Source organism: Pavona decussata, unplaced genomic scaffold (assembly GCF_977016875.1).
Source record: "Pavona decussata unplaced genomic scaffold, jaPavDecu1.1 SCAFFOLD_602, whole genome shotgun sequence".
NCBI lineage: Eukaryota > Metazoa > Cnidaria > Anthozoa > Scleractinia > Agariciidae > Pavona > Pavona decussata.
The window spans coordinates 2,028,054-2,053,485 of NW_028145860.1; the positions used below are offsets into that span (position 1 = coordinate 2,028,054).

The window sequence follows — 25,432 nt, forward strand, 5'->3', positions numbered from 1 at the left end:
TCAGGTGTAATATCAGCTGAGAAAACGTAAGTTGAAAAATGAAAAATTTACAGACGTTTGTATGACTGGGGATATGACGTATACCCCCAGTCATACAAACGTCTGTAAATTTGTCAAATTTCATCTTACATTTCCTATGATGATATAACACCTAATATGCTGAAACTCTGCAAGGTTACTAAAGTAAAGGTGCTCTTTCCGGTGCTGGTATCAGTTTTTCATTCAGTTCAATTTTAACTCATTCTAATCTGTTGCCGCCATTTTGGAGAAGGGATTATTGTGGATCAGTTCCTCAGTTTTCCTTCCTTGACAAAAATCCTTATTTCTAAAGTAAATTAATTGCGCCACTGCAAATATTGAATGTGAGAATTTTCATATTAATATTTTGTTTCATTCTACAGAAGCAAAGCCAATCAAACCAGCAGTTGCCTCGAAACCAGATGAGGACGTAAAACCCGTAGAACCTGTTCGGCCTGTTGAACCGGTTAAAGCTAAGAAGCCTGCTGGTGCAGTATCCATGTTTGGAGGTGTGGATCTCTTTGGCGCCAGCAAATCGCCGCCATCTTCAGCGGCAGCTGCGAAACCTCATGTGACGACCAAACCAAAAGGTGAGAGCTTAACAGAGCTTTACTCTGGTCCGCGAGTTGGTGTCCTAAAAAACGAGAGTCCGAAATAACAGGAATTTATTTCAGGCAAACGTCTGTAATTATTTTTGCCGGGGATTCAGCTGCTGTTCGTATTATCGGGGTGTCCGTAATAGCGAGGTGTCCGCAAAGCGAGAGTTAACTGTGTGACTTAGTTCAAATTATCTAGTTTTCTGATACTCTCCCTTAATTTCAGTGTTTGGAGCATCTGACCACTGTTGCGGAAATGCGGAAGCTGACTGGTTCGACTCTCGAGTCTTTCTCGAGAAAAAAATTTACATAGAGCTTAACTAAGCTGAAACTCTGCCCTTTTTCCTGCTCCTTATCGTAACGTTTTGTTGCGTTCCTGTAGAGTTAAGATATAACTTGAGTGTTGTTTTCTCATGTTATTGCAGATCCCTTGGGAGGAGAGGCTGATGACGAAAAAGACTTGTTCTCCTCTAAACCCAAAGTGAAAACCGTAGAAGATTCCAAGCCAGAGGTAACATGATTTTAAAATTAACCGGTTTATGGCAGTAAAACTCGGCAGATAAGCCACGCTTTTTCCTAAAATACCAGCACTAATTTAAGTTTCATCCGTTTACTGTCTACTGTTGATAAGTAATTCCTCTCTGTCCTCATTCTCCCCCACCCCCCCCCCCCCAAAAAAAAAACCAACATGAGTCTATTTGTAGACTGCTCCGTTGGCTAATGTAATTCGCTGATTGGTTCATTTTCTTTTTCCGGTTTTAGCTGTCACTTCCACTTCCGGTACCCTCCTCGTCCCCATTTCCCCCAGCCTTTAGTCCCAAGAAGTCGCCAGTGAAACCTGGTTCAGGAATTGAAAAGTTGCAGGTATTTCAGTTTTGTTGTTGTCGTTGTGGTTATTTAGAGATGTCCTTGTTAATGGTGATGTTGTGTTGTTTGGATAGAGGTGTTCTTCATGATAATAGGGACCTTAAGCAGCGACGACGGCAACAAGAACCTCAGAAAACAGTAATTTTAATAGACCCTTCTCCAAAATTGCGGCCGAACATTCAAATAAGTTAAAATTGAAAACGTATACTAGCACTAGAAAGAGCACTTTTACTTTAGTAACCCTGCAAAGTTTCAGCATATTAGGTGTAATGTCAGCTGAGAAAATGTAAGTTGAAAAATGAAAAATTTACACACGTTTGTATGACTGGGAGAATGACGTATACCCCCAGTCATACAAACGTCTGTAAATTTGTCAAATTTCATCTTACAGTTTCCTAAGCTGATATAACACCTAATATGCTGAAACTTTACAAGGTTACTAAAGTAAAGGTGCTCTTTCCAGTGCTGGTATCAGTTTTTCATTCAGTTCAATTTTAATTCATTCAAATCTGTTGCCGCCATTTTGGAGAAGGGTCTATTAGCAAAACACTTGCTCTGCGCGTGCGTTGTACACTTCGTACATTTTCAAATCTTGATCTCAGCTGCAGAGCTCAGCCCCGTGACTTTTCTTAACGTATCTCGTTAGCCTACAAATAAGTGCCCTCTCTGCTCCCAAAAAAATAAGCACCTGGGATGGTAAATCGAATCTTTATGGTATTTACTGAACTTGTCAAGGCTGCGGCTATGTAGGCAACCTATGGCCCAAGTAGCAGCCATGTGGGCTGTCTGTGACATAAGAGTGACGTACTTTAACCTACACTGTGGCTTGTTTATTTTGTTAGAAATCACTAGCATTCAATCCTGCTATGTTGAGGCCAGGAGCTGTCCCACCCAAGAAGGAAGCAGCACCCACCATGGCTTCATTCGATGAACCAGCTACTGTCACTACCCTGGAAAGTGCTAATAAGGTACAGCTATCTTGAGATGATAGTGTAAATTAGCCACCGTAAAGATGTACAAAAGCTGACGTTTTCGAGGGCTAGCCCTTCCGCGTATCATACAGCCGACAGTGGTTGGCTGGCACGAAATTCATGAAGTTGGTCTCTTACTACATTGTACTGTAGAATGGCCGCTTCTCTAAAGACCATCAATAGCCCATTTCCGAGTGCTGTGAACCTCATTTTGAAAGCGAGGCTGACTGCAAAGCTTTTCATATGAAAATTAGTTTTGTTTGCATATGAATGAAAACTAATTTTCATAATAAAAACTTTGCACTTAACGTCGCTTTCATAATGAGGTTCAAAGCAACTCGGAAATGGTTTGTTGAATAGGTGGATATTTTTGAGTGGCAACTTCATATAAGCGATCGTAAGACCTTCAGTCTCCGTTATTTGGGTCGTCATGCAACTCTCTCCACTCCACCCCCTCCCCCACCCACTTAGGAGCGTTGCGTGACCACACAAAGAACGGCTGCTTATGAGACTTATGAGAAACCAACAACCATGCAATCATCGTACTACACAATATAACTGCCTTCTTCTCAGGTTGTCAAAACAAAAATGTCGTCAACGACTCTTTTTCAGGACCATTCGCATTCGGATAGTCATACTACATTGTAGATAAACTCCTCAAACCCTTACAATGTACTATAGTGTTACATCAACTTCACAATTTCTTGGTTTCTTAGGACCGCGCCAAAATCCAAGCAAAACGGCGCCCTCCGACGCGTCAAGCACGCCGTGCTGCGGCTGCGACGGCTAGCGCCAGTGACGTCACCCTGTTTGGATCAACAGCGAGCGAGGAGGCAAGCGCGAGTGCGCGCGCATCCTGGCCGGGAGGCCTTCCCTCTCTGGAGGGACTGGGAAATAGCGAGGTGGATTCTGGGTTCCGGCCGTCGAGGACTGGTACCACAGACTCTGATATGAGCGATGAATTCTTTGGTTTTGCGGGCTCACGTTCAAAGGTCAAAACAGAAGAACCTTCACCTCTCGACGATCCTCTAGCGGACGGGCTTTTCTCTACGCCTGCTTCAAAACCAGTAGCTTCCAAAGCTAATGAGCTGTTCAGCGATGACTCGGATATATTTTCGATTTCGAGCGAGAAAAATAAGGAATCTGCGGTCGTTTCCAATGGTAAGATTTCCGCTGATGAAGACGATCTTTTCTCTATTAATAAAACGAAGGAAGAAAGTAAAACGAAGGTGGCGGAACCGTTAGGCGAAAAAAATTTGTTCGGTTCTAAAATTCACGACGACGAAAATATATTTTCTTCGGTTAACGAGGAGAAGAAAATTCAATCAAGCAACCAGAAAACACCAAGCAAAGCTGAAGAGCCGAAGATTTCGTCGCCTCTTGATAACGACGATTTATTTTCTGTTCTAAAAGACGATAAAACCGTGGAAAAGACAAAAGCTGCGCAACCTTCTAAAACCGAAGCCAAGCCTGTGGCGAAGGAGAAGAAGCCTTCTTTAGATGAGGACTTGTTTTCTTCGAATTCTACAAAGAATGAAAGTAAACCGGACAAAAAGGAAACCGAAAAACCGACCAAGGCTAAAGCGTTCTCTTCTCCTCTCGGTGAAGATGATGACTTGTTTGTCGTGAGTGCGCCAGTCAAGAAAGATGTTAAATCAACCGTTGACAGTGCTACAAAGAAGACAGCTAGTCCTGTTACCAACAAGAAGACGACACCCAAAACCACCGCTGTTCTTGACGTAAGTACCTTTTTAAGGGTCTCGAGACATTTTTTTTTTTTTTTTTTGGGCGAAGGGGGGCGGGGGGGTGGGGATCCTAGAGAAAGATTAACACCCGATTATTGCCTCGAGGAACTCTTACCCTTCTCTGGTGTTCTTCAAAATGTCAACCTCTGTCAACAACTCTGGATGTCCAGCTGAAAGCTTTACCCTTTAAGCCCAAATAGTGACAAGCATACAATTTCTGCTCATAAGATCACAACCTGATCAAGCATTCAGCTTATGAGAAAAAAGGAAATGATCAGCCAAGACAAAAGGTCTTGATGTCTTAACAAATACTCCTAAGTAGGTTCATAACATAAATTAGGACAACAGTAACGAGAATGTGTATGTTGACTACTACTACACACTGTTAGCAGAGTCCCTCTTATTTGGGAGATAAAAGGGAGGCTTTGCTCGTTGGTGGACGTGAATAATAAAGAGCTAAAAAGCATAAATCCTGTGTAACCAACAGAAATCAAGCTTTCAAATAACAACTGTTTCTCATTACACAAGCGCTGTCCTCTAGTAATAGGACATTTTCACCATGGTGTCATTTGACTACAACTACCAGAATCCTTCTGGTTTTTGTTTTCTCGTGCTAATTAGAGCTATTGTTCTTTGCTCTCCACTGGGATTACAAAATTTGAATTTGAAAAGGAAAACAACATGAATTCTGGTAGTTGTAGTCAAATGACGCCATCATGAAAATGGCCTATTGCATAACTTTCCCCTCGTTTACTTGGTAACCTTCCCTTGACGTGATTCTTGGCTTGGTAACCTTGCCGTTTCCCGTTTCCCGCGGGTCTTAACCCGCCGTATTGAATGTTGATCTTATCGTGATGAAATATTTATCATCTTTGGCGCCATTTGACTTGCATAAAACGATTAATTGCTTTTTAGACCCACGCCACATGTCAGCAAAATGCCATTATCTAGAGTGTATTTTAAAGAGAAGTCGAAAAGATCGAATTTCGTTTGCATTTTTTGTGGATAATTATTGTTCCCGTGGTTATGAATGTAAAACGCTGGAGTGAACTTCAAACTCTACTTTTTTATTAGGAAGACGGACCTTTCCTTTAGTCATTGAACATTGTTTGTGTTTTTCTCTTTCTTTTTTTCCTTTTTTTTTTTTTCTTGACAACAAAACTGGCGAGTAATTTTTTGTTGTTTTTTTGTTTTTTTAGAAAAGTATTGCATTGTTGACTTATCTGTGGACAGGCACCTTTCAAAAATATAAACATAGATCTGTTAACATGCTAATTCGAATCTCACATCTAAATTTGGTCCAAAGCTTTTAAGCTGTTTCCAAGAGATACAAGCTATTTTTAACACCCACTCAAATTCTCAATTTCTTGTGTACTATGCAAAGTTTAAAAGAAAATTGTCCAAATGAAATACCTTTTTGGCCAAGACTTGGTAAATTCTTTCATCGCTAAATTTAACTATTTATTTAAATTTAGGTGTGTGTAGTTTTTTGTCGTTTATGGCTTTCAGGTATGGGCCAGTTATGTTAACGAAAAGTTTTCATCCACGTATTCAAAAGTTAGAACCACCTTGTACAGCATAATAAACAGCACCACAGGAAAGTACTGCTCAGTAGCTTTCATTTGAATGGTCACACTTTAGGATGTCATCCACAGACTCAAAAGTTAGAACCACCTTGTACAGAATAATAAACAGCACCACAGGAAAGTACTACTCAGTAGCTTTCATTTGAATGGTCACACTTGAGGATTTCACCCACAGACTCAAAAGTTAGAACCACCTTGTACAGCATAATAAACAGCACCACAGGAAAGTACTACTCAGTAGCTTTCATTTGAATGGTCACACTTTAGGATTTCACCCACAGACTCAAAAGTTAGAACCACCTTGTACAGGATAATAAACAGCACCACAGGAAAGTACTGCTCATTAGCTTTCATCTGAATGGTCACACTTTTGGTTTTCACCCACAGACTCAAAAGTTAGAACCACCTTGTACGGCATAATAAACAGCACCACAGGAAAGTACTGCTCAGTAGCTTTCATTTAAATGGTCACACTGGAAGATTCCTTGCACAGGTTTCGTTTTAGGAGTCAAATGGTGATTTCCCAAAGGAAGTAAGAGATTAACAGGTTATGATACGCCCATTGATTTGATTTTTACGTTGCTCTTTGTAGGAAGACGACGATGATTTATTTGCTGTGAAAAAAGCGGAACCTAGGAAACCCAAGAAAGTCGTCAAGCCCTTGGGGGATGATGACTTGTTTGGAGACTCGGGTGACATCTTTAGTGATATTCCTAGTAAACCTAAAGAAAAGAAAAAGAAGAAGTCTGCAACTGCTGCCCCCAAGGAGGATATATTCGCAGAAGAAGCGGCTGGAGGTTTGCATGTTGTTTTTGTGTTTGTGCTTACTGCTTTGACCCTTTAGTGCTAACAGTGATCAGCATCAAATTTCTCCTTGTAATATCAATGCTTATTCAACCCCTGAGGTCATGAGAATTAAGGATATGATCACCCAAGGTGAATTCAGTTCTTGATATTTTAATAGCTTCTCCCCAGTACGTTTATAAGAAAAGTTATAAGAAAAGCCATCTTGTACAGCATAATAAACAGCACCACGGGAAAGTACTGCTTAATAGCTTTTATTTGAATGGTCAATTCAATCCACAGATCAAAAGTTAGAACCACCTTGTACAGCGTTATAAACAGCACCACGGGAAAGTACTGCTCAGTAGCTTTCATTTGAATGGTCAATTTAATCGACAGACTCAAAAGTAAGAACCACCTTGTACAGCATAATAAACAGTACCACAGGAAAGTACTGCTCAGTAGCTTTTATTTGAATGGTTAATTCAATCCACAGACTCAAAAGTTAGAGCCACCTTGTACAGCATAATAAACAGCGCCATAGGAAAGTACTGCTCAGTAGCTTTTATTTGAATGGTCACACAGTCCACAGACTCAAATGTTAGAGGCACATTCGTGACTTAATGATTAAAATGTTAAACGGGTATGACTGAATTTCGTTTTCTTTTCAGGAGACGATAAATCAGCTAAGAAGACCGTTACAAAAGCAAAGAAGAAACCGGAAAAGAAACCTTCAATATTCGATGATGACGTACCAAGTATTTTTGATGATCCTCTAAACGTCACCTCCAAGTAACAAATCGATCGCCAACAGATTTCCACATAATATAAAACCACGATTATTCTTTTACATCAGGAAATCTTAGAGTAGCTATATATTTTATATTGACAGATCATACAAGAAGGCAAAGTTTATGAATTGTTTCGATCATATTTTGTAATATTTTTCATTCTTTTCGATGTGTAAAGTCGCCCGCTTAGAAGTCAAACCTCATCTGTTAGTCCGATGTAGCCCTTAGTCTGTTTTATGTTTCTCAATTTGGTGAGGAAAGCAAAGAAAATCGATGCCTTTTCCGAACGGCTGCTGGCAGGTTCTGTCTATTTAGCACAGCCGCGAGAGAGGAAATCAGAGACGAAACGAGCTTGACGAAAATGGGGCGATGAAATCAGCGTTCTTCCGTGCACAGTAGCTCCAGGTCCGAGTCTCGCTTGACCATCTGAAAAGCAGACTGCTAGCAGCTTGTACTCAATTGGCTCAAAAACCTTGAGTCAGTATTTTAATTGAAGTTCAGCCGGGGCTTAACAAAACCATGGTCTAAAGCATGGCCAACCCGAACAGTTAAAAATGGTCTTCTGTAAACAAAGCCAAAAAGTATTACTGCAGTAGCCTGCGATCCTCCCCTCCCCAATCCCATCACCCTACCCCACCCCGAAGAGAACTTGTGCGCAAACTAATAGCAGTGACTAAGCGCACACGGACCTTCGTAAACTGACCGATTTATAAACAGATACATCTTAGGTGTACCAAGTGTATACGTGTGTCTTAAGCCATGGTCCTAATAGAGTTCGTTTAAATAATCGGCCCCATAAGTATAGTAGATTAACATAAATGTATAGCATAGATTAAGGGAGTATATTACCCGGGTTTATTATTATACGGAAGGTCAAATCCAATTCAATCTGCAACAATTTTAAAGATGCTGGCACTGTACAATGCTCGTCTAATTGTGCTGAAAGTTTCCGCTTCGCGACTCGGTTAACTTGAACCCAAACCTGTTCTTCTTGTTTTTTTGTAAACAATGTGGGTTTTGTTCGAGATTGTTTTACGTGGGAAGCAAAACACAGTCAAATTTCTGCTCTGTCTGTTGAAATCAATACCACTATTTTATATGAAAAGGAAAATGGTAAAAAGGAAACTTTATTCCGTCGCAAACGTTCTGAAAATTCTTTTAGCAGCATCATATGACATAACGTTCTCCGTAGGCGGGCTTTTAAAAGACTATTAGTGCTGCTTCTGTGTTATTCATCTGTCAAGGTTCATGAGCATCCTTTTTTTTTAATTCTTTTTTTTTTTTTACTTGATCAAGAGCTTTACTATGCCCTTTGTCTAGCGGTAATGCATATACTCACGTATTCGATTCAGGTTAACTGAACAATTGACTATGATTAATAACATCCCGTTTACTGAAATTTTTCCAAGTATTTCAAGTGGTGTTCAGGTATGGAATGCTGTTGAAATTTCGCGGTGTTCGAGAATGGAAGTAAGCTTGGCCGCTTACCATTTCACGAAAACGCGGAAATTCCGTCGATCTGTAAATCAAATGATACGCCTCGTTCCATTTCGAAGGCGTGTGAAATTGTGGACCACCGATTGAATACTGCATTCTTTGGGCTTTCCTGTTTATGCTGGTACATTTGTACATTATGCAACCTCCTCACCCTCTTCACCCCCCACCCCACCCCCAGTAGAGCTGTACCTCTTCAAGACATTTTTAGTTGGTCTCCGTTTTCCAGCTATAGCTCTACACACGAAATTTTTACTCCTATACATGAACTGATTCCTTAGTGGGTCTAGATGTAAATAACTATCTCAAATTGCGGAACGAGTGGTACTGTTGAATTGTATCAAAACAAGTGAGCATTTTTTAAATCATTTTGAAACCCCAGACCTGATATTTTGTGATACGTTGGAAATGAAAGAGGAAGGAATCTAAAGAAGATTTGGCCTTGAGTGTTGTTTGTGAAGAAGGACTTAAAAAAAGAACAATGCTGACACTTGTTTATTCAAAACAAGCCATATTCGGCTTTCCCAGGATATAAACTTGTTAAAATAAAGAACTATTTGAGCTCTTGACATAAATGTATTCTGACTAAACAATGCTTGTTTTGTCGGCGGCACTTCAAGCTCTGCTTGGCCCATAAGTGCCCCGTCAAAGATCGTAGGTTATCTTTCATAAAGGAAAAAAAAAACGACGCTTGTTTTTTCGAGTTTGTTTTCACAGAGAAATGCCCACGCAGAGATAGCAACAGAAATGTGTTGTTACATATCCAAACGTAAACAGATATATTAGTGATAGACCATTATATTTTTGTGGTGAAAGGGAGGCCGGAGTGGGCAATCGTTTTCTGCTGGATTTTGTTTTCATTCGGGACAAAATACTTTCTGTTTATTTTCTTTCTCTAGCTTGCAAGATATTTCTTTGTTTTGTTTCAATTGTTAAAATTTGTTTCTTCTGTTGAGGGTGTATTTGCGCCAACAAACCCCTCCCCCCCCCCCCCCCTCCCATTTAAAATATAATAGTTCTTTTTATTCCGTCCATTTCGTAGGCTCTCCCTTTCCGTATGAAAATTGAGTCAAAAACAAGCAAATTTCTGTAATTAATAATTTTATCAATGTACAGAATTTACTTCAAATCAATTGAAACCTCAGGGTAGTAGTTTTTAAATAAGGTTTATAAACTTCAAAAGGATGATAATAAATTGCGAAGACACAAGAGTATCAGACTCATTTACATTGACTCATTGTAACATGACAGCTAGTTTCACTCGTTGTTTAACAAACGCCAATTGCCACTGAATCGTAACCTGACGAATTATTTTCAGGGGCAATGTTTGCCAGCTTTCTAGAGTGCTACGCCCTGATTGAGATAGCAAAATATTTTCCGCCGGCGTTTCTCAGTTGATGTGACCAAACAAGCCTGTACTACTATTTTGGTCGGTTCCTGCTCTTGAAGGGGAACTTGTCAACGTTTAAGTGTATAAACAAGCTCACGGTTAATCGCTTTGTTACCAGCCTCTTCAACCCTCCGCGGAGGTAACTAATTTTCACCCGAGGTCAAGTACCCTTCTGAATTTTAGAGCGGCTCACGTAATTGGCTGAAAAAACAATAGCGGAACAATGAACAAACACAGAAACAATGGATCCCAGCCCTGAAACAATAGAGCTAGGTGAGATACAGTAAAGGCCCAACGTACAAAGAGATTCTCAAGAGTTGCCAACTATCTGATCTTTATTTCCAAACAATTTTGAGACGCAAAATTTTCGCCTAAGCCTGCCCTGAATTGAATTCAGGACGTTGCCCACTTTTTCTACAGCGCATACGTTCTGCGCATCTCGAGATACTCGGTGGTAGTGCCTACTAATACAGGGATATTTTTGCGTGATTTAAAACTATGCAGAGAAAGCAGAACTTAGCAAGTGCTCTTGGTATCCAAAATGAAAATTGGGGGGAGCCATCCATTTTTCAGAGATAATAAAGCTTCAATTTGGAAAGAAAACGCCATACATTGCTTTGTATTTTACGGCTTTTGAGAATAATTGTTGCTTAATTATCTCTGAAAAATGCGTGGTTACCCCCAATTCTCTTTTTGGTTTCAACAGCCCTTGCTAAGATCTCCTTTTCCCGCATAGTCATAAACTGCACAAAAATACTTTGGTATCAGTAGGCACCTTCCTAAGTCCCTAAAAAGGTCCCTTGAACGGGCTTATATTGAACTATTATTTTATGAGCTACGCGCCTCGTTGGCTATCTGTCATCTCATATCCAAAAAGCGTGATTGGAATAATTATTTTATTACAAAATATTAAGAAATATTGCTGGATCTTGCTGATTTCGTTTTCCAAGCAAAACCAGAAGACGATTTAAGGTGGGGGTAAACGTGAATTTTAAAGAAGGGATAAAAGAAAAAATTATTTTTGGAACACCAACAGACAGTTGCCCCCAACCCAAGAGCACACCAGGTTGGTAGGGGACTGTTTGGGTGTCCATATATCAATTTTTAACTTCAAATTCTAATTTTGAAACTACATCAAATCTTAACTATTTCTTATTTCTCCAAATTTTACTACTCTTTTGAGGAAAACTGTCTCCTCCCAAATATACTAAAAATCACCAAAAAATTTGCAAAACACCCCAAAACATTGACTTGTGATATGAGCAGAGGGTTTTTGTATTGCTTGAAACACGGCGTGAAAACGGCTTTCAGGTGTACCCCCGCCTTAAGGTGGGGCTCTACCTGAATTTGAGTGAAATTTGAAGAGGTTTTAACAACGGATAGAAGAAACAAAATGATTTTTGGAACACTAACAGACAGTTGATAACCACGCAAGAGCACCCCAGGTTGCTAGTGGACTAACTTGGTATCCGTCTATTAATTATTAACTACAAATTCTAATTTTAAAACTTCACTAAATCTTCAACATTTCTTATTTCTTTTAATTTTACCAATCCTTCAAGAAAAATTATTTCCTTCCAAATATACCTAAAAATCACCCAAAAATTCATAAAACACTCCAAATCATCGATTTGTGTTATGAATGGAGGGTTTTTGTATTGCTTGGAATGCAAACAAGATATTTCCATTTGATCGATTTTAAGCGGCGTGAAAACGGCTTTCAGGTGTACCCCCACCTTAATGGTCAGTATTTCTCGGGCGTGGTATAATGGCTCATACTCCATGGCTGCTAAACCAATCAAATCCCTGGAATTGCATCATATAATGATCCAGTTTTAACAATAGGAATTTTGCGGTATTTCAAACCAGAATGGTCAGCATATTTACTAACCTATTTCAAACCATAATGATGAACTAAATGGGTCGCTGTATTTTTTGTCGGACAGTTAACAATTGTCCTGCGAAATCGCGCGGAATATCGCCAAGTTGTGAATAATCAGCAGCTAAGTTTATTACAGTTAAGGGGGAATTTCACCTAAACGCCATTTTTCCGCCACTTGACATGGCTTTAATGGAAATATCTCGTTCACGTTTCAAGCAATCCAAAAACTCTATCATCATCCCGTGAATCTGTGTTGTGGGGTGTTTTATGGATTTTTGGGTATATTTGGGAGGAGAGAGTTTTTCTAGAAGGATTGGTAAAATTAAGAGAAATAAGAAATATTGAAGATTTAGTGAAGTTTTAAAATTAGAATTAGTAGTTAATAATTAATAGACGGACACAAAGTTAGTCCACTAGCAACCTGGGGTGCTCTTGCGTGGGTATCAGCTGTCTGTTGGTGTTCCAAAAATCATTTTCTTTCTTCTATCTCTTCTTAAAACCTCTTAAATTTTCATTCAAATTTAGGTTTAATCCCCCCTAAGATAAGAAAATAAAAAAAAAACATTCCCTTTTTAAAGAAGGTCGCCACCAAGCTGATTTCCTAGATTATGTGAAAAAAAATTCTCATTAAAAAACTAGTTAACTTCGGTCTGGAAATCGTAATCTTTGAAGCTGGTAGACACAACAAAATTCCAGATAACAATATCGCGAATACTTGCTAATAGGCTCTTTGTCCTCACTGAATTGAATGCAATAGACAGAAATGAACCAATCTCATGTAATTGTCTCAGCGGTATCCGAACAAAATAAGTCATAGATATCGGCACTTCTTTAATGTTCTTAAATTCAGTTAATTTTAACACCGTTGATCCTTTCATATGTAAACTACCAATGTTTTTTGTATGATTCGGTATGTGGAGCCGACAATAAATGTTGGGTTAATTAATGAATAAGATATCGAGTAATGAAGATTCGGGGCTTCAAATGTGGTTTTCGTTTTTCAAGACTGTTTTCGGACCGTGAAAAGGGATATCCATCAACATTAACGCAGTTTGATCTGTTGGGTGTCTTAAACTGAATTTTCCAGAAGCAGAAAATTCTAGGGAACAGATCACCATTCCCATTTTTTGTCCCTTCAATAACAAAAGGAATTAACTTTCCAATGTTACCAGACTTTTAGGTGACAAACACCCAAGATAACGCTAATTTTACCTTAGAAGTCAATCCGAATATTCTGAGGCGATTTCGGCTTTTCGCGAACAGATATTCACCGAAATACCTTTTTAAAGATTATGTTAAGAATTTAGAAGTTATTAATGCCATGTCAGCATATGGAAATGCTTAAATAAATTTTTGTTGTTGTGGTACACGTTTCGAAACCTGTAGAGGTCATTAGCCTTCCTGTGCTGTGCGAGTGTAATCAGTTTAAAAAGCTATCTTCCCCAAGTATAAACTCCAGATTACAAACACTCAGTTCGGTGAGTTTAGGTGAATGGAGGGAAGCCGTGAATTTTTGCGTCGTCGAGTTATAGAAATGGCAATGATTAGCCAAATGGCGTCTGCAGTAGACAGTAGATTTTATCAAAACTCAGATGTAAAGACAGGGATTTTTTATATTTGCAATTTTTCGTCTTTGAATAATGCCGTCAGCACTGTATTTTTTTCAAACCCTTTGATGTAATTTGACTTCCAACACAAATTTAAACAGCTTAAAAAGTAATCACGCATTCTCACTGTTGGTGACCTTTATTGAAAACACTTGCAATTGTTCCTAATTTGTGGAATGCTACAAGTAAATTAATGTATAGTAGACATTTATCATTTATGTACTGCAACCATTTGGCCTGCCAAGAAATGCGAGGAAACCTCGGTGAATCGTGATGTATTCAGAATTCCCCCATTTACCCAAAATTACCTCGGAAAAAAAAGGTATTAAAAAAACGTTCTTGTTCGTGAACTCAGTTGAAGATTTTTTGCTTGTTTGGTTGTTTGTTTATTTCTGCGTTTCTTTGTTGTTGTTGTTGTTGTTTTTGATTCTTCTGCCTGGAAAGGTAACCTAAAATTTGTATAATTTTCGTTTTTATAATATCGTGAGGATTCTGCCTCATTTAGCAAATCGTTTTTCCTGCTGTCACGTATTCTTTCCACCGGTAATAGTTTCGTAGACTGTCTAAAAATACATTATTTCAATAAGCCTTTGCTGCATACTTCAAAACTTATTGAAGTCAGCGAGAGAAGTGGTGCCTACTAATAAGGAAGTATTTTAAGCGCAGTTTATGACTGCGGGAAAAGCAGATCCTAGGGCTATTGAAATCCAGAAAGAAAATTGGGGGTAACCGCGCATTTTTAGAGATAATTAAGAAACAATAATTCTAAAAGTGCTAAAATACAGAGCAATGTATGGCTTTTTTTTTTTTTTATCAAATTGAAGCTTTATTATCCCTGAAGAATGCATAGTTACCCCCAATTTTCTTTTAAATACCAAGAGCATTTGCTAAGTTCCGCTTTTCTCCGCATAGTTTTAAACCGCGCAAAAATATCTCTGTCTTAGTAGGCACCACCCATAGGAAACCGGAGTATCTCGAGATGCGCAGAACATATGCGCAGTAACAAAAGTAGATTCTCAAAGCTCACGAAGAGCTTTCGGGTCCGGAAAGTAATTTTCTTATCTCTTTTCTAAAGATTACCTGTTGTGTTTCGTACAAACCAAGTCTATGTGTCTCTTCATCTTGGAAAACTTAAAATGTTTTCGCTGTCAAAATTATCAACAATTGGGTTGCTGGTAATGAAGTTTGTGCATGTAAAATACTTTAAACGGGTACGAAATCTTTCGGGGAGTTTGACAAACGCACGCCAGGTTCTTAATTGAAAATGCTGACGAATGTGGATTGTGAAAATCAAAGACTCAAACGTCCAATCAGAATGACAACACCAGAAACGGATTAGAGGTTGCTTCCCTTACTAGACCACTTAGCTACCCAGAACGACATTTATTTCAGCCTCGAAAAGGACAAATTACTGTCTTCGCTGCTCTGCCTTGTTCCAAAGCTGCTTGTCCCTCAAGAACATGATAAGCTTAAAGATGCACTTCAGTTTTATGCTGATTACCTTGCATCGCCTCAGGTCGCAGACGTTGAACTCCTCCCGGCGATGGCGCCGAAAATGATCAATCTTCACTCCTTACAACGCGGTTTAAGATCTAGCTGAATGCGACCATGATTTCTATCCCAACACTCACCAGCTGTAACGAATCGTTTGCACCCTGCCAACAACCTCCGCAGAATGCGAGCGATCTTTTAGTGCTCTACGCTGATTGAAGACTCACTTACTTACGGGCATCTATGTCTAGTGAACGAGAATCTTCCCTTGCTGTCATGGACATCCACTATGACCAGGATATTGACGTTGATGCTGTCATTGAAATTTTTGCTCAAACACACTCGCGACGCTTGTTGCTCGCTGACCTTCTGTCTACTGATTGAGAAATGAGAACAGAATCCTAAAAACTAGAAAAAAGGCAGAACGTACTAGTCGACACGTCAAGAAATGTTTCTTCTGAGTCTGACATGCGCATACCTTCTGAACGACTGTATAATCAGTTGAACTACCTTGAGTGACTGATTCGGACGAGTTGGAACCCCCCCCCCCCCCCTTGCCAGAAGGCTGGGTACACCCCTGTCCCCCTGATCAGTTTTTCCAGGGCAAAGTCTACATTGCATGCATAAGGTTGGCTTTTGCTCTTCGTTCAGTTTTAATGGCCTTCCAGGACAAAGTCTAAAAACTTGTTATACACTTTTCACTCATGTTATAAAACTCGACCGAGTTTCCGGGCAGTGCCTTCGTTGTCTTTGAATTGTGTGTCAAAGATCTTTGGCAGTCCGTTCTAGAAATCAAACAAACAAAGTAAACAAGTTATGTTGTGAGTTTTACAGTCTAGTAAATCTTTTCCTCATTTTTAAATTTTTTTAAAAATTTCTTTAAATAAAGAACGACATTTTTCAGTTTACAACGCATGTTCCGGCTTTTTATTTAAATTTATCATGAGTTTGCTGCTTTTTCGACCTTTTGAAAATATTATTTTGTGTATTTTGATCTCACGATCTTTCAGACCGACAATTGAGACTTATTTCATAGTCTTTTTTCTGGCGCTCCACTGAATTTTGTTTGAGGTACTTCAGGACAAAGTCCAAAATGCCATGAACGTTTTATGAATTTATTCACATAATTTCTGCCTTGACGAATCATTCAACAAAGGCTGACACATCGCTATCAAACCATTTCCCCTAACACTGTTCAAACAAACAAAGCGGTTATGAAACTAAGGTAAAAAAAAATTATTAAAAAATTCTTATTTTACAGAAGTGAAAAACGCAATACATTAAAAGAAAATTTGGGGTTAAATTAAGATCGAACAATGAATTTCTAATTAAAAACCATCATATTTAATATGAAAAAAACGCAAATACTGCTCTGTCGACATTTGGTTCTGTTTGCAAATTTTTATTGTTAATCTTCAATATCCAGGTGCCTGTTTTGTCAGTTTAGCCATAGCCGCATTAAGTCCACTCTGCCACAATAGTTGCCGCTAATTGAAAACTGTGCTGAAGTGTACTCAATAAAATGATAAGCAAAGCTTCGTGGAGAATGTTTTTCACTCCCAATTTAAGTGCGGTTTATTTTGCCCAGTCCTTGAATTGACATCTCGTTTCCTTAACCGTGGCATACCAGCCTTAAAACCTTTTTTTACTCAAGGCCCTCGAACGATAGACGCTCAGACATTACATTAGAGAGGAAATGCTCGTCAAACTCAAGTAGCCTTACATTTAGCCAGACAATTGTTTGTCACCAATATTCGCCTAACACCTGCCCAGTGTAAAATTTTTAAGAGTAATTAATTTTATTATGATCGACCAACCACAGAATAAATGCATCAGTTTCCAGACGCTCTCCTGTCTGAAGTGTGATTATTATTCAGCATTCTCCTTGAGGCGTTGTCTTGAAATTTGAACATTTGTTCAGAATTTTGGCAAGCGATGTTCCAAAGGTTCACAAATAGTAACATTAATTGTGGCAATTTTTTATCATTTGTATGATCTTAAAGCGTTTCCATAGTTTTGATCCATATATTAAATCATACTTTTCGACCGCCGAAAAGAAAAAAAATTTCGAAACAAGGAACCTTGCTCAGCGAGTATAAACCTATAAGGTCTGAATTTTTATTGTAACAAACTAAACACGTTGTGACATTTTTCCCCACGTACTCTCGCCCCGATCCAGTAATTTCACACAGTATGTCATTCGATCTGCAACTGCCAAGAACCTCCACAGACAATGCAAACCACAAAATTTGGCGATTTCCGTGTTTGTGGCGAGAAATCGTCAACGGTGCAGCTGCGCCGATCAAAATTCATCACAAGTTTCATTCAGTTTGGCTTTGTTTTTTATTTTTCAATTATTTTTACTTGTGACACTTGTAAATGTCATGTCAATCATTTTTACGAGAAGCCGGCGCCTATAAACCTCAAACTCAGACAATCATTGATCCGACAGCAAACCGGGTATAATTTATGTCGAGTTTTTGAATTAAAAACCATGAGATTTTATATGGCGATGACAAAATGAAAGATTTCCCTTTCGGAAACTTTGCCTCATAGTTTCATTCTCGACCTCAACTGTCAGAACCTTCAAAATATCCTCAGCTTTGTTTGCGGCAAATCCATTTTCACTTTCTAGAGCGGGTTTATCATTTATCAAAGCCAAAATATAAAAGAGTACAAAACGAAAGAAAGGCGATATCGGGGATGAAAATTCAATAAAAAGGACGTTTTGTGTCCGGCAAAATTTATTCATTTTACTGAACTTTATTATTATTTTGCAGACCCACATCTGCCTCAGCGCATCGTTCGATGATTCACATGAGATCGTTCATATTTTTCTCAAGATTTCTGCTATTATTATTATTATTATTATTATTATTATTATTATTATTATTATTATCATCATTATTATTATTATTATTATTATTATTATTATTATTTATTACTTTTTTACATTTTATAAGGTATGGTAAAAATGCTTTATCCTTAGAATAGAAACCTCGATTGACAGCAACTGTATAAAGGTGGCTGCGAGCCAAGGAGAAGGCCGGTTGACGCAAATACAAGTGGCGATCCAAAACTGGTTTCTCTTTTTAGACCTGCACTCGTCGATCGTCGATCGAAGCCTGGTTCACCAATCGCTCGTTTCACGTCAGCATGAAAATAAAAATACTGCTACTGTAGGCGCTTGAAAACAAAGAATATTTTCTTTAGAGCAACCTGCAACCACGTGTACATCGCCAGCCCAACCTTTTGTTGTCAACGTGCGATTTTTTTGTTGTTTTGATTTTCACTCAGTTCTTTCATATCCAAGTCCACCCGTTGACTTTCAATGTTCTAAACCAAACTGCGCCATAAGCCAGCACTGTAAGCGGGAAAAATCCGGTGTTTCCAGGTGCTTTAAGCGGCGCCCTCGGATAAACCTACCAAATTGATTGTGTCGTATGCGGAGCAGCGGGTTTCGTGACTCCTTCCCTAACTAGTAACTTAAAACGTACACAAATCCCAGGTTCAATGGGATTTGTTTGAGTTGGCCTTTCCCCAAAAGCATGAATTGGCGTAAATATTTTTTCAAAACTCACGCGAGAGTAAATCTGTTGGGGCAGTTAAAGCTTTTGATGCAAATTCATCGGGATTCGAGTAAATTTCGCGTCATTTTTGTCCGTGAAGTATTACCGTGATGCTAAGCGGCATTATTCGCGCCATTTTTCTTTGTATTTTTTCGCGGGAAAGGCCATTCATGGCTTTAAGTCACGTGCGGCGTGCTCGTATATTGTCCAATCAGCGTCCACGGAAGCAGACTGTTTGCCATTCAACCCCATTTCATTGTTCTCTGCTTGGCCAATCAGAGGACTCTAATCTACTCTGTTGTTGTTGTCAAAATGCAAATAGCTCGTATTTTTGCGACCTCGTGGAAAAGCCAGAAAAAATTTTTTTTCTTGCGTCCCACCCACCACGTCTGTATTCCGTTGTATTTCGTCGATCAAGACGCCGTTTTCTTTACGACAATTTTAATGTGAAAACATGCCTGAGACTACTGTAGAAACCAGGGATGTTTTGGAGGCCGTTGAAGTTGGCGGACGAAGGAAAAAGCCAAGATTTCCCAGTCAGTGGGGCTCGACAACCACACCACACCAGCGAACTTTAGAGCTCGAGGGAGTTATCGAGGTTCTACGAGAGTACGATTCGGTGGAAGGCAATGATATAAACTGCTCTATTTGTGGTAAGGACATTTTTTGTTCTCGCTTTGTAATTTTAGTGTGGTTGTTTTGGTGCCGTAAAAGCCATAAATCGCACATACGTCGCCGCTAAATAAAATCTTCATTCAAATACGCTGTTGTTTACAACGAATCGTCCAACGAACGTTTCCAATTTTTTTTTCACATAACTCCGTCACTCGAAGTTCTTTTACCCTAGCAAAATTGCTCACGCGCATTAAGAAGGGTTCTGGATTATATTTGTGGCTTTTTCTCGAAAATTGTAATTTTGAGAATTTTTTTGCAATTTTTTACTATGCAACGATAATTATTTAGCTGGGCAAACAAATGAGCCAAACTATGAGGGAGTTTGTGTCGAGACCTGCATTTTAGAAAATGTTTCAAAGAAACGGTTAAATTGTTTCGTTTAGATTGTTTAGAAATGCTTCCAACTTTCTTGTGGGTTTTTTTGGCGTGTGTATATCGAAAAGACTCGTGAGAATTTTCGAACGAAATTTATTGCAAATTTCACGGTTCGTGTCATGTGAGACGCCTCGTGTTTCGCTTTCGAGCGATTTATCCCGGAACTTTATACTCAACGAGTAAAAATTTTCCGGTTTCCACCTCGGAAACTGAAAAATATACACGTATCGATTAAATTTACTGGTTCGCGTGGCGTAGTTTTAATGGTTTCTTGACTATAAAATATTTTTTATTATTTTACTATATTTTACGTCAAAATTGTCGAAGGTGGAACTTGTCTGATCGGGCTGGTTTGGACTTTGTTTTGTGTTTTTGTAGGGAAATTGTACAAAAGCAAGGTTTGTTTCACGAAACATCTCTGGGAACACAGCGTATACTGGGATCTATTCGACGCACTGAAAAATCAGGAACGTGTCTTGTCGATCCAAGCTGCTATTATCCTCTCCCAACCGTATTTGGAATTCCTTCTCGTAACCTCACCAACGTCAACGGAAAAAAAGAAAGACGAACCACGGCCAAATAATCCTAATCGAAAGAACACGACGAGAAAAAGGCAGAGAGAACCGTCCACTTGTTCCGTAGACTTCTAATTTCTTAAATATTTTTTCACATATGTGTATCTATATATATAGCGTGTGCGTAAGTTCACATGCTTTTGTTTATATCACTTGTAAAAGTGTCTTTGAATTTATAAATATCTATAAATATATAAGAAGAAGAAGAAAGCAGAGTAAAGGTGTAAATGATTTGTATTTGGTTGTGGGAAAAAAAAAAGATTCAACTCTTGTATTATAAACCCACATTTGTAAATTGCTGTTTGTATTTCATTTATTTCCAAAGTGACACAGCTCGATATGTCGAGATTAAAAATGAATCTATTCAGAGGTTGTGAAAGTACCAATAAAGTCCATTGGATCAAAGTTGTACTGCAGAATCTTTTGTGCTGGTATAATAAATGTTGTGGCTATGCAAGACATGTTTTGGGGTAAGTCGGTTTCTCAAGGGAAACCATGGGATTGTAACCGGCAAACTCCGTGAAGGGCTATTAGCAGAAAAACACATAGAACGTGTTTCAAACAAATTCCTGGGCTCTTAGTTAATGTTAATTTTTGTACCATTTCTGACGAGCAAGAGCCTCTTTCGTAAAGTACACTTAAACGCATGAGTTTTGAGTCATGTTTTTGTTTGTACTGCCATCCCAGGGGAATAGGTTTTAAGTATTTGGAATGTGAAAAATGTTTCCCCAGGAACGAGCCCTGTCAACTTTTTTCAAGATTCCTGCGGAGGTCACTGCAAATAATCTCAAGAAGAGCCAACTTTGCGGAAAATGACAAGCCTTCTCCGTTTCGTCACGAAAACGTTCCCTTTTGCTTGCGAAGTAGCAGTGAATCAATATACCATAGACATCGTCCATTTCGTTTACGAACGGGATCAATGAAGCGGATCATTTTCCCGCGTACGCGGGAATATTTTTTTCACGTGTAATGGCGTCCCGTCGACGAAAAGTCTGCAAACTATTAGTCCCCGCCAAGCCAACTGGGCTAAAGCTTTCTATGCCTTTGTTTATAAGCTGGTTTCTGCTTGTCATGAACAGCCGTAACGGCCGAAAATTTTGTGGACCGTGTTATGCAAATGACGTGATAAAGCTTGCATGCCGCTACTGGCTTCAAAGGTTCACAAAGGTTATAAATGTAGTTGTCAATGTAAGGTTTTGGAATAACTTTCTGGTCGAGTGCGTTACGCTCCGGGTATTGATTCTGTCGCTGATATCGTTGAGTCAAATACGTATCGAAGATAACACGATGAAGGCATGTCTCAAATGCTTGAGGTCAACTTTCGATGGAGAGAGTCAAGTTCGTCTGATAGCAAACACAACGCACGGAAAAATCACAGGCATCCAGTGATGGGCCACCGGAAATTGTTCGCTAGCTTGGCTTCTTTTGATGTGATTTGCGCCCTGCTGGGTCTTTTGTGTCAACTGTGTCTTCCTTTTTTTTCTCGTCTGATTGGAGTTTACTCGCGAAATTTTTTTGATTGATAATGGTTGTCTACTTCTCGAAGAGTTCGTCCTTCAAAGATCGAGCCGCCATTTGCTCGCGCGAATTCTTACACGCGAAAAAAACATCCAAATTAACCAATCAAAGTTATTATAAATCTGCTCCGTAACTAAGATGCTTCTTGGGTGAGAATCTTATCTTTTTCGTCAAGTACGTTTCCTTCCTGATAAATCCACTTTTCGTCGCTGCAATTTTGGTATGAATTTGGTAAATATTATCTTTTCCTGTTTCCGGTAGCCAAATTTATCTCAGGGGGCAGAGACCCTTTTATTTACTTTCAGAAAAAAATAATTTTTTTTCAGCTCGAAAATAGATCATGATTTCACCAAGAAACACGCCGTATTACTGCCAGTACCAAAGGTCCAATGATGAAATATTTGGCAATGTTTTGTAACAGTATAAATATCTGCTTTAGGTTGTATTTGCTTGATTCACACAATACGTGGAGACGTGTGAACGAAGAGTTGCAGCGAACATCAAACGGAGAATCGACCACCTCTGATGATCTGCTTGGATTGCAGTTTAATATTTGACATAATTTGTAGTATTGGCGATAACCGTAAGTCTACTATCTGCACGCAATCGAATTTCGCGTCAGAAAACGCCACCGTGTGGACTTAAATTGAGCTTGCATAAACTTTTTCACGCTTGTAAAAACAAACAAAGTGAAAAAATTCATTTACTGGCGATCAAAAACAAGCAACTCGGTAAATAACACAGCAGACCTGCAGACATGATTGAATGAAAAGCGACAGACATTCCTTTCAACACTTTCGCGCCGACACAAAGTAAATACAACCTGACAAGGTGACGGAAGGTTTAAAGTTCAAAGGGCTACTTGATCGTCACTACCTAGTAAACACCCGCCTGGAGTGTAGTATTACGGGCGGGGGGTGGGATGAGGGCTAAGGATTAGAAGAAAGATAAACTTCCCTTTCCCCTCCCCCCCCCCCCCCCACACACACACCCCCAGGAAAAAGCGAAGACCCGTCGCCACTTTTCGCAAGTTCAGCTCGAGTAAGGAAGGGTCTGGCCTCCCAAGCAGTTGTTTTTCAGCAGACCTGCACCTGTTAAAAGCTCTACACTGTTTTCTTTCATAAGAATTTATTTTATAAGAATATCGAAGGCTGAAGTTTGCGAAATTCTAAGAATATTTTAAGAATAAACCCGAGGCTGAGATTTTGAAAAGAATATAATTTTGCGTGTTGAAAATTTGTAAATACAATGCAATTATATGTTTTTAACTAAACCGTATAAAATTCTTCCTTTCTTTAAACAGCAATAAAACTAGCAAATAAAACGATAAAAACCTGCATTAGCCTAATGTTCGATGCTAATGACATTTCGATGGAAATAATCTAATAATACTCACAAGAATATTTTCAGCCTCACATCGACAGAAAAATAAGACTATTCAGTCTGGGCCGGAAAAACAGTATTCTTATAAAAAGAAAAGAGTGTATTTTCACTGGATCCTCATAAACTGCAGCTGCATTGTTTTTGTAGGGTTGGGAACAATCAGGAGCCCATTTGCTCTCTTGTTCGTTCTCTTTTTTTCTCGACCAACCAGTGTAAGACGCTGCAAACGGTGTAGGTCTCCCCTCGTTTTTAGGGAGGTCGTATTATTGGGGGGGAGGGGGGTAGGGTACCCCTCTGAGTTGCGCAATAATGGGGATCCTAAAGACGATCTAGGGTAAATGATCATGAGGAGGGGTCTAATTCTGTCCTTTTCAGTCCAAAAATAGTCGCTTTCTTTTAAAATCCATAGAGATCGCTATGCTTGATCCACGTAGCGAGCGGTTTCGTGATGTTTTCTCCGTTTTCCTCTCTTTTTCCACTCCATAGATTTTGCGATCCAACTTTTGTCAGGAGCCCATGAGTAACAGCTAAAAAAAAAAGCCCCACAGAACGTCATCCCCAGTCTCACTCCTCAGTTCCGTTGTTCGTTCCAGGCCTTCCGTTCGAAGACCGCGCCCGTCTATAAGCAGCAAAATTTTGTTCTCTAATTCAGACCAGAAGCGAAATGATCATGATCAAAGTCTATACCCTATTTCCGTTCAAACCAGTTCAAAAACCATATTCTTTGATAAGGCTATGCACATGCAAGTTGCCCGGGCAACTTTTCGTATTTGAAACAATCTTTTTTTAAACATTGCTCTACATTTACCTAACATACACTTTATTTTAAGTTTGAACTATTTTCACTTTCCAAGGAATAACTTGGGGTTCTAAGTAACCTAAACAATTTCAAGTGCCTATAAGCCTTATTTTATTATAACGACATTTTTGGCCGACAAATATTACATAACATTCCAAAAGTTGTGCTTCAAAGTCTAGTTTACGTGTTCTCAACTCGTTTCAGCAAAGACATTTTGTGTTCAAATCATGACCAGACTGGTCCACATACCCACAACAGGCTCTCGCTCCTTCCCTGTTGTTTACGAGCAGATAAGGAGACTCTAGAAACAAGATTGGGGTGACAAGTGATTATGTTATGCAAAGGACGCGAACAAGATTTGAAAAGTCGTACTGGTAGTGTGGTACTCAAATCTAAAGAGCGCTGTGCTATTTTTTTGAATGGTGCCAGTGACGACATAATAAAAGTCTTGATTGAAGTCCTCACAATTCGATATCGACGTTAAAAAAATTATCAAATATTGCCAAATATTGTTCTCGAAAAAAAAAACAAAAAGGCCACTTGTATCCCTCGTGAGTGGTTGTTGTTAAATATGTTTGTTCTCGTACGTTGATTTATGTTGAATTCCCCACCAGGAGAGAAACGATTAAAATATGTATAATCTTTATTTTTAATAGACTAATAATCGATGTTGAGCTTTATTAAGGGCAGAGAGGATTTTTAATTACGAAGCTTTTCAATGCAGAGGACCAAGGGATGCACAAATAAACTGTTCTGAATGCTTTTCGTTGCCGGATCTCTTGTAGTAGAAATGCACTTGCCAGACGTCACTTTACGTGTAAATAAACCAAACTGATTTCAGAGCCGGCACTACCACAAAGGGCAATTTTATGTGAGCCAATATTTCAACTAGTACCAATAGATTTTCTTTAGGGCCAGCATATCAGTCCTGAATATTAAACAATAGAGAATAACGATCAAAAACGCATGCGTGTCTCGGATGGGATACGTTCCGGCTTCACCAGCCTCACACTTCTGTAGACTCCTTGATCAGTCTGATGTATTTTTTGCGGTTATACTCCTGAGACACAAGGTGTAAAGATGCCAAAGTAATTTCACATTCTAAGTTCTACGTGCTCTTATAAGGGGAGCATCTAGTTTTGCGGTTTCTTAAACAATTGTACCTCTTTTGAATGACTACACAAAAATGTTTGCCAGAAAATGTTTTCCACACTAGAAAAATTTAAGTTCTCTGCTTTAGAACAGAAAATGCCATTTCTCCAGTTTCCACACGAAATGTTAGCAAAGTTGCTGTATTCGATCAAAATAACAGTAGTC

General features: G+C 39.0%; 2 protein-coding genes across 2 annotated transcripts in view; both read left to right on the forward strand.

Annotated features, from left to right (window-relative positions):
* The window catches only part of LOC146449325 (uncharacterized), a 37,016-nt gene extending 26,954 nt beyond the window's left edge, over nucleotides 1-10,062 (forward strand). The window contains exons 25-31 of the mRNA XM_085101809.1: nucleotides 402-608; nucleotides 1,040-1,125; nucleotides 1,377-1,478; nucleotides 2,324-2,449; nucleotides 3,169-4,191; nucleotides 6,376-6,580; nucleotides 7,238-10,062. Coding sequence (XP_084957935.1) covers nucleotides 402-608; nucleotides 1,040-1,125; nucleotides 1,377-1,478; nucleotides 2,324-2,449; nucleotides 3,169-4,191; nucleotides 6,376-6,580; nucleotides 7,238-7,362 — 1,874 coding nt within the window. The 3' untranslated portion in view covers nucleotides 7,363-10,062. The remainder of the gene's footprint in view (nucleotides 1-401; nucleotides 609-1,039; nucleotides 1,126-1,376; nucleotides 1,479-2,323; nucleotides 2,450-3,168; nucleotides 4,192-6,375; nucleotides 6,581-7,237) is intronic.
* Nucleotides 10,063-19,097: 9,035 nt separating this feature from the next.
* LOC146449326 (uncharacterized) lies at nucleotides 19,098-20,820 on the forward strand. Its single transcript, XM_085101622.1, has 2 exons — nucleotides 19,098-19,443; nucleotides 20,219-20,820. Exons 1-2 carry the CDS (start codon nucleotides 19,245-19,247, stop codon nucleotides 20,488-20,490), a joined length of 471 nt encoding a protein of 156 aa, XP_084957748.1. The 5' UTR covers nucleotides 19,098-19,244; the 3' UTR covers nucleotides 20,491-20,820.
* The last annotated feature ends 4,612 nt before the right edge of the window (nucleotides 20,821-25,432 follow it).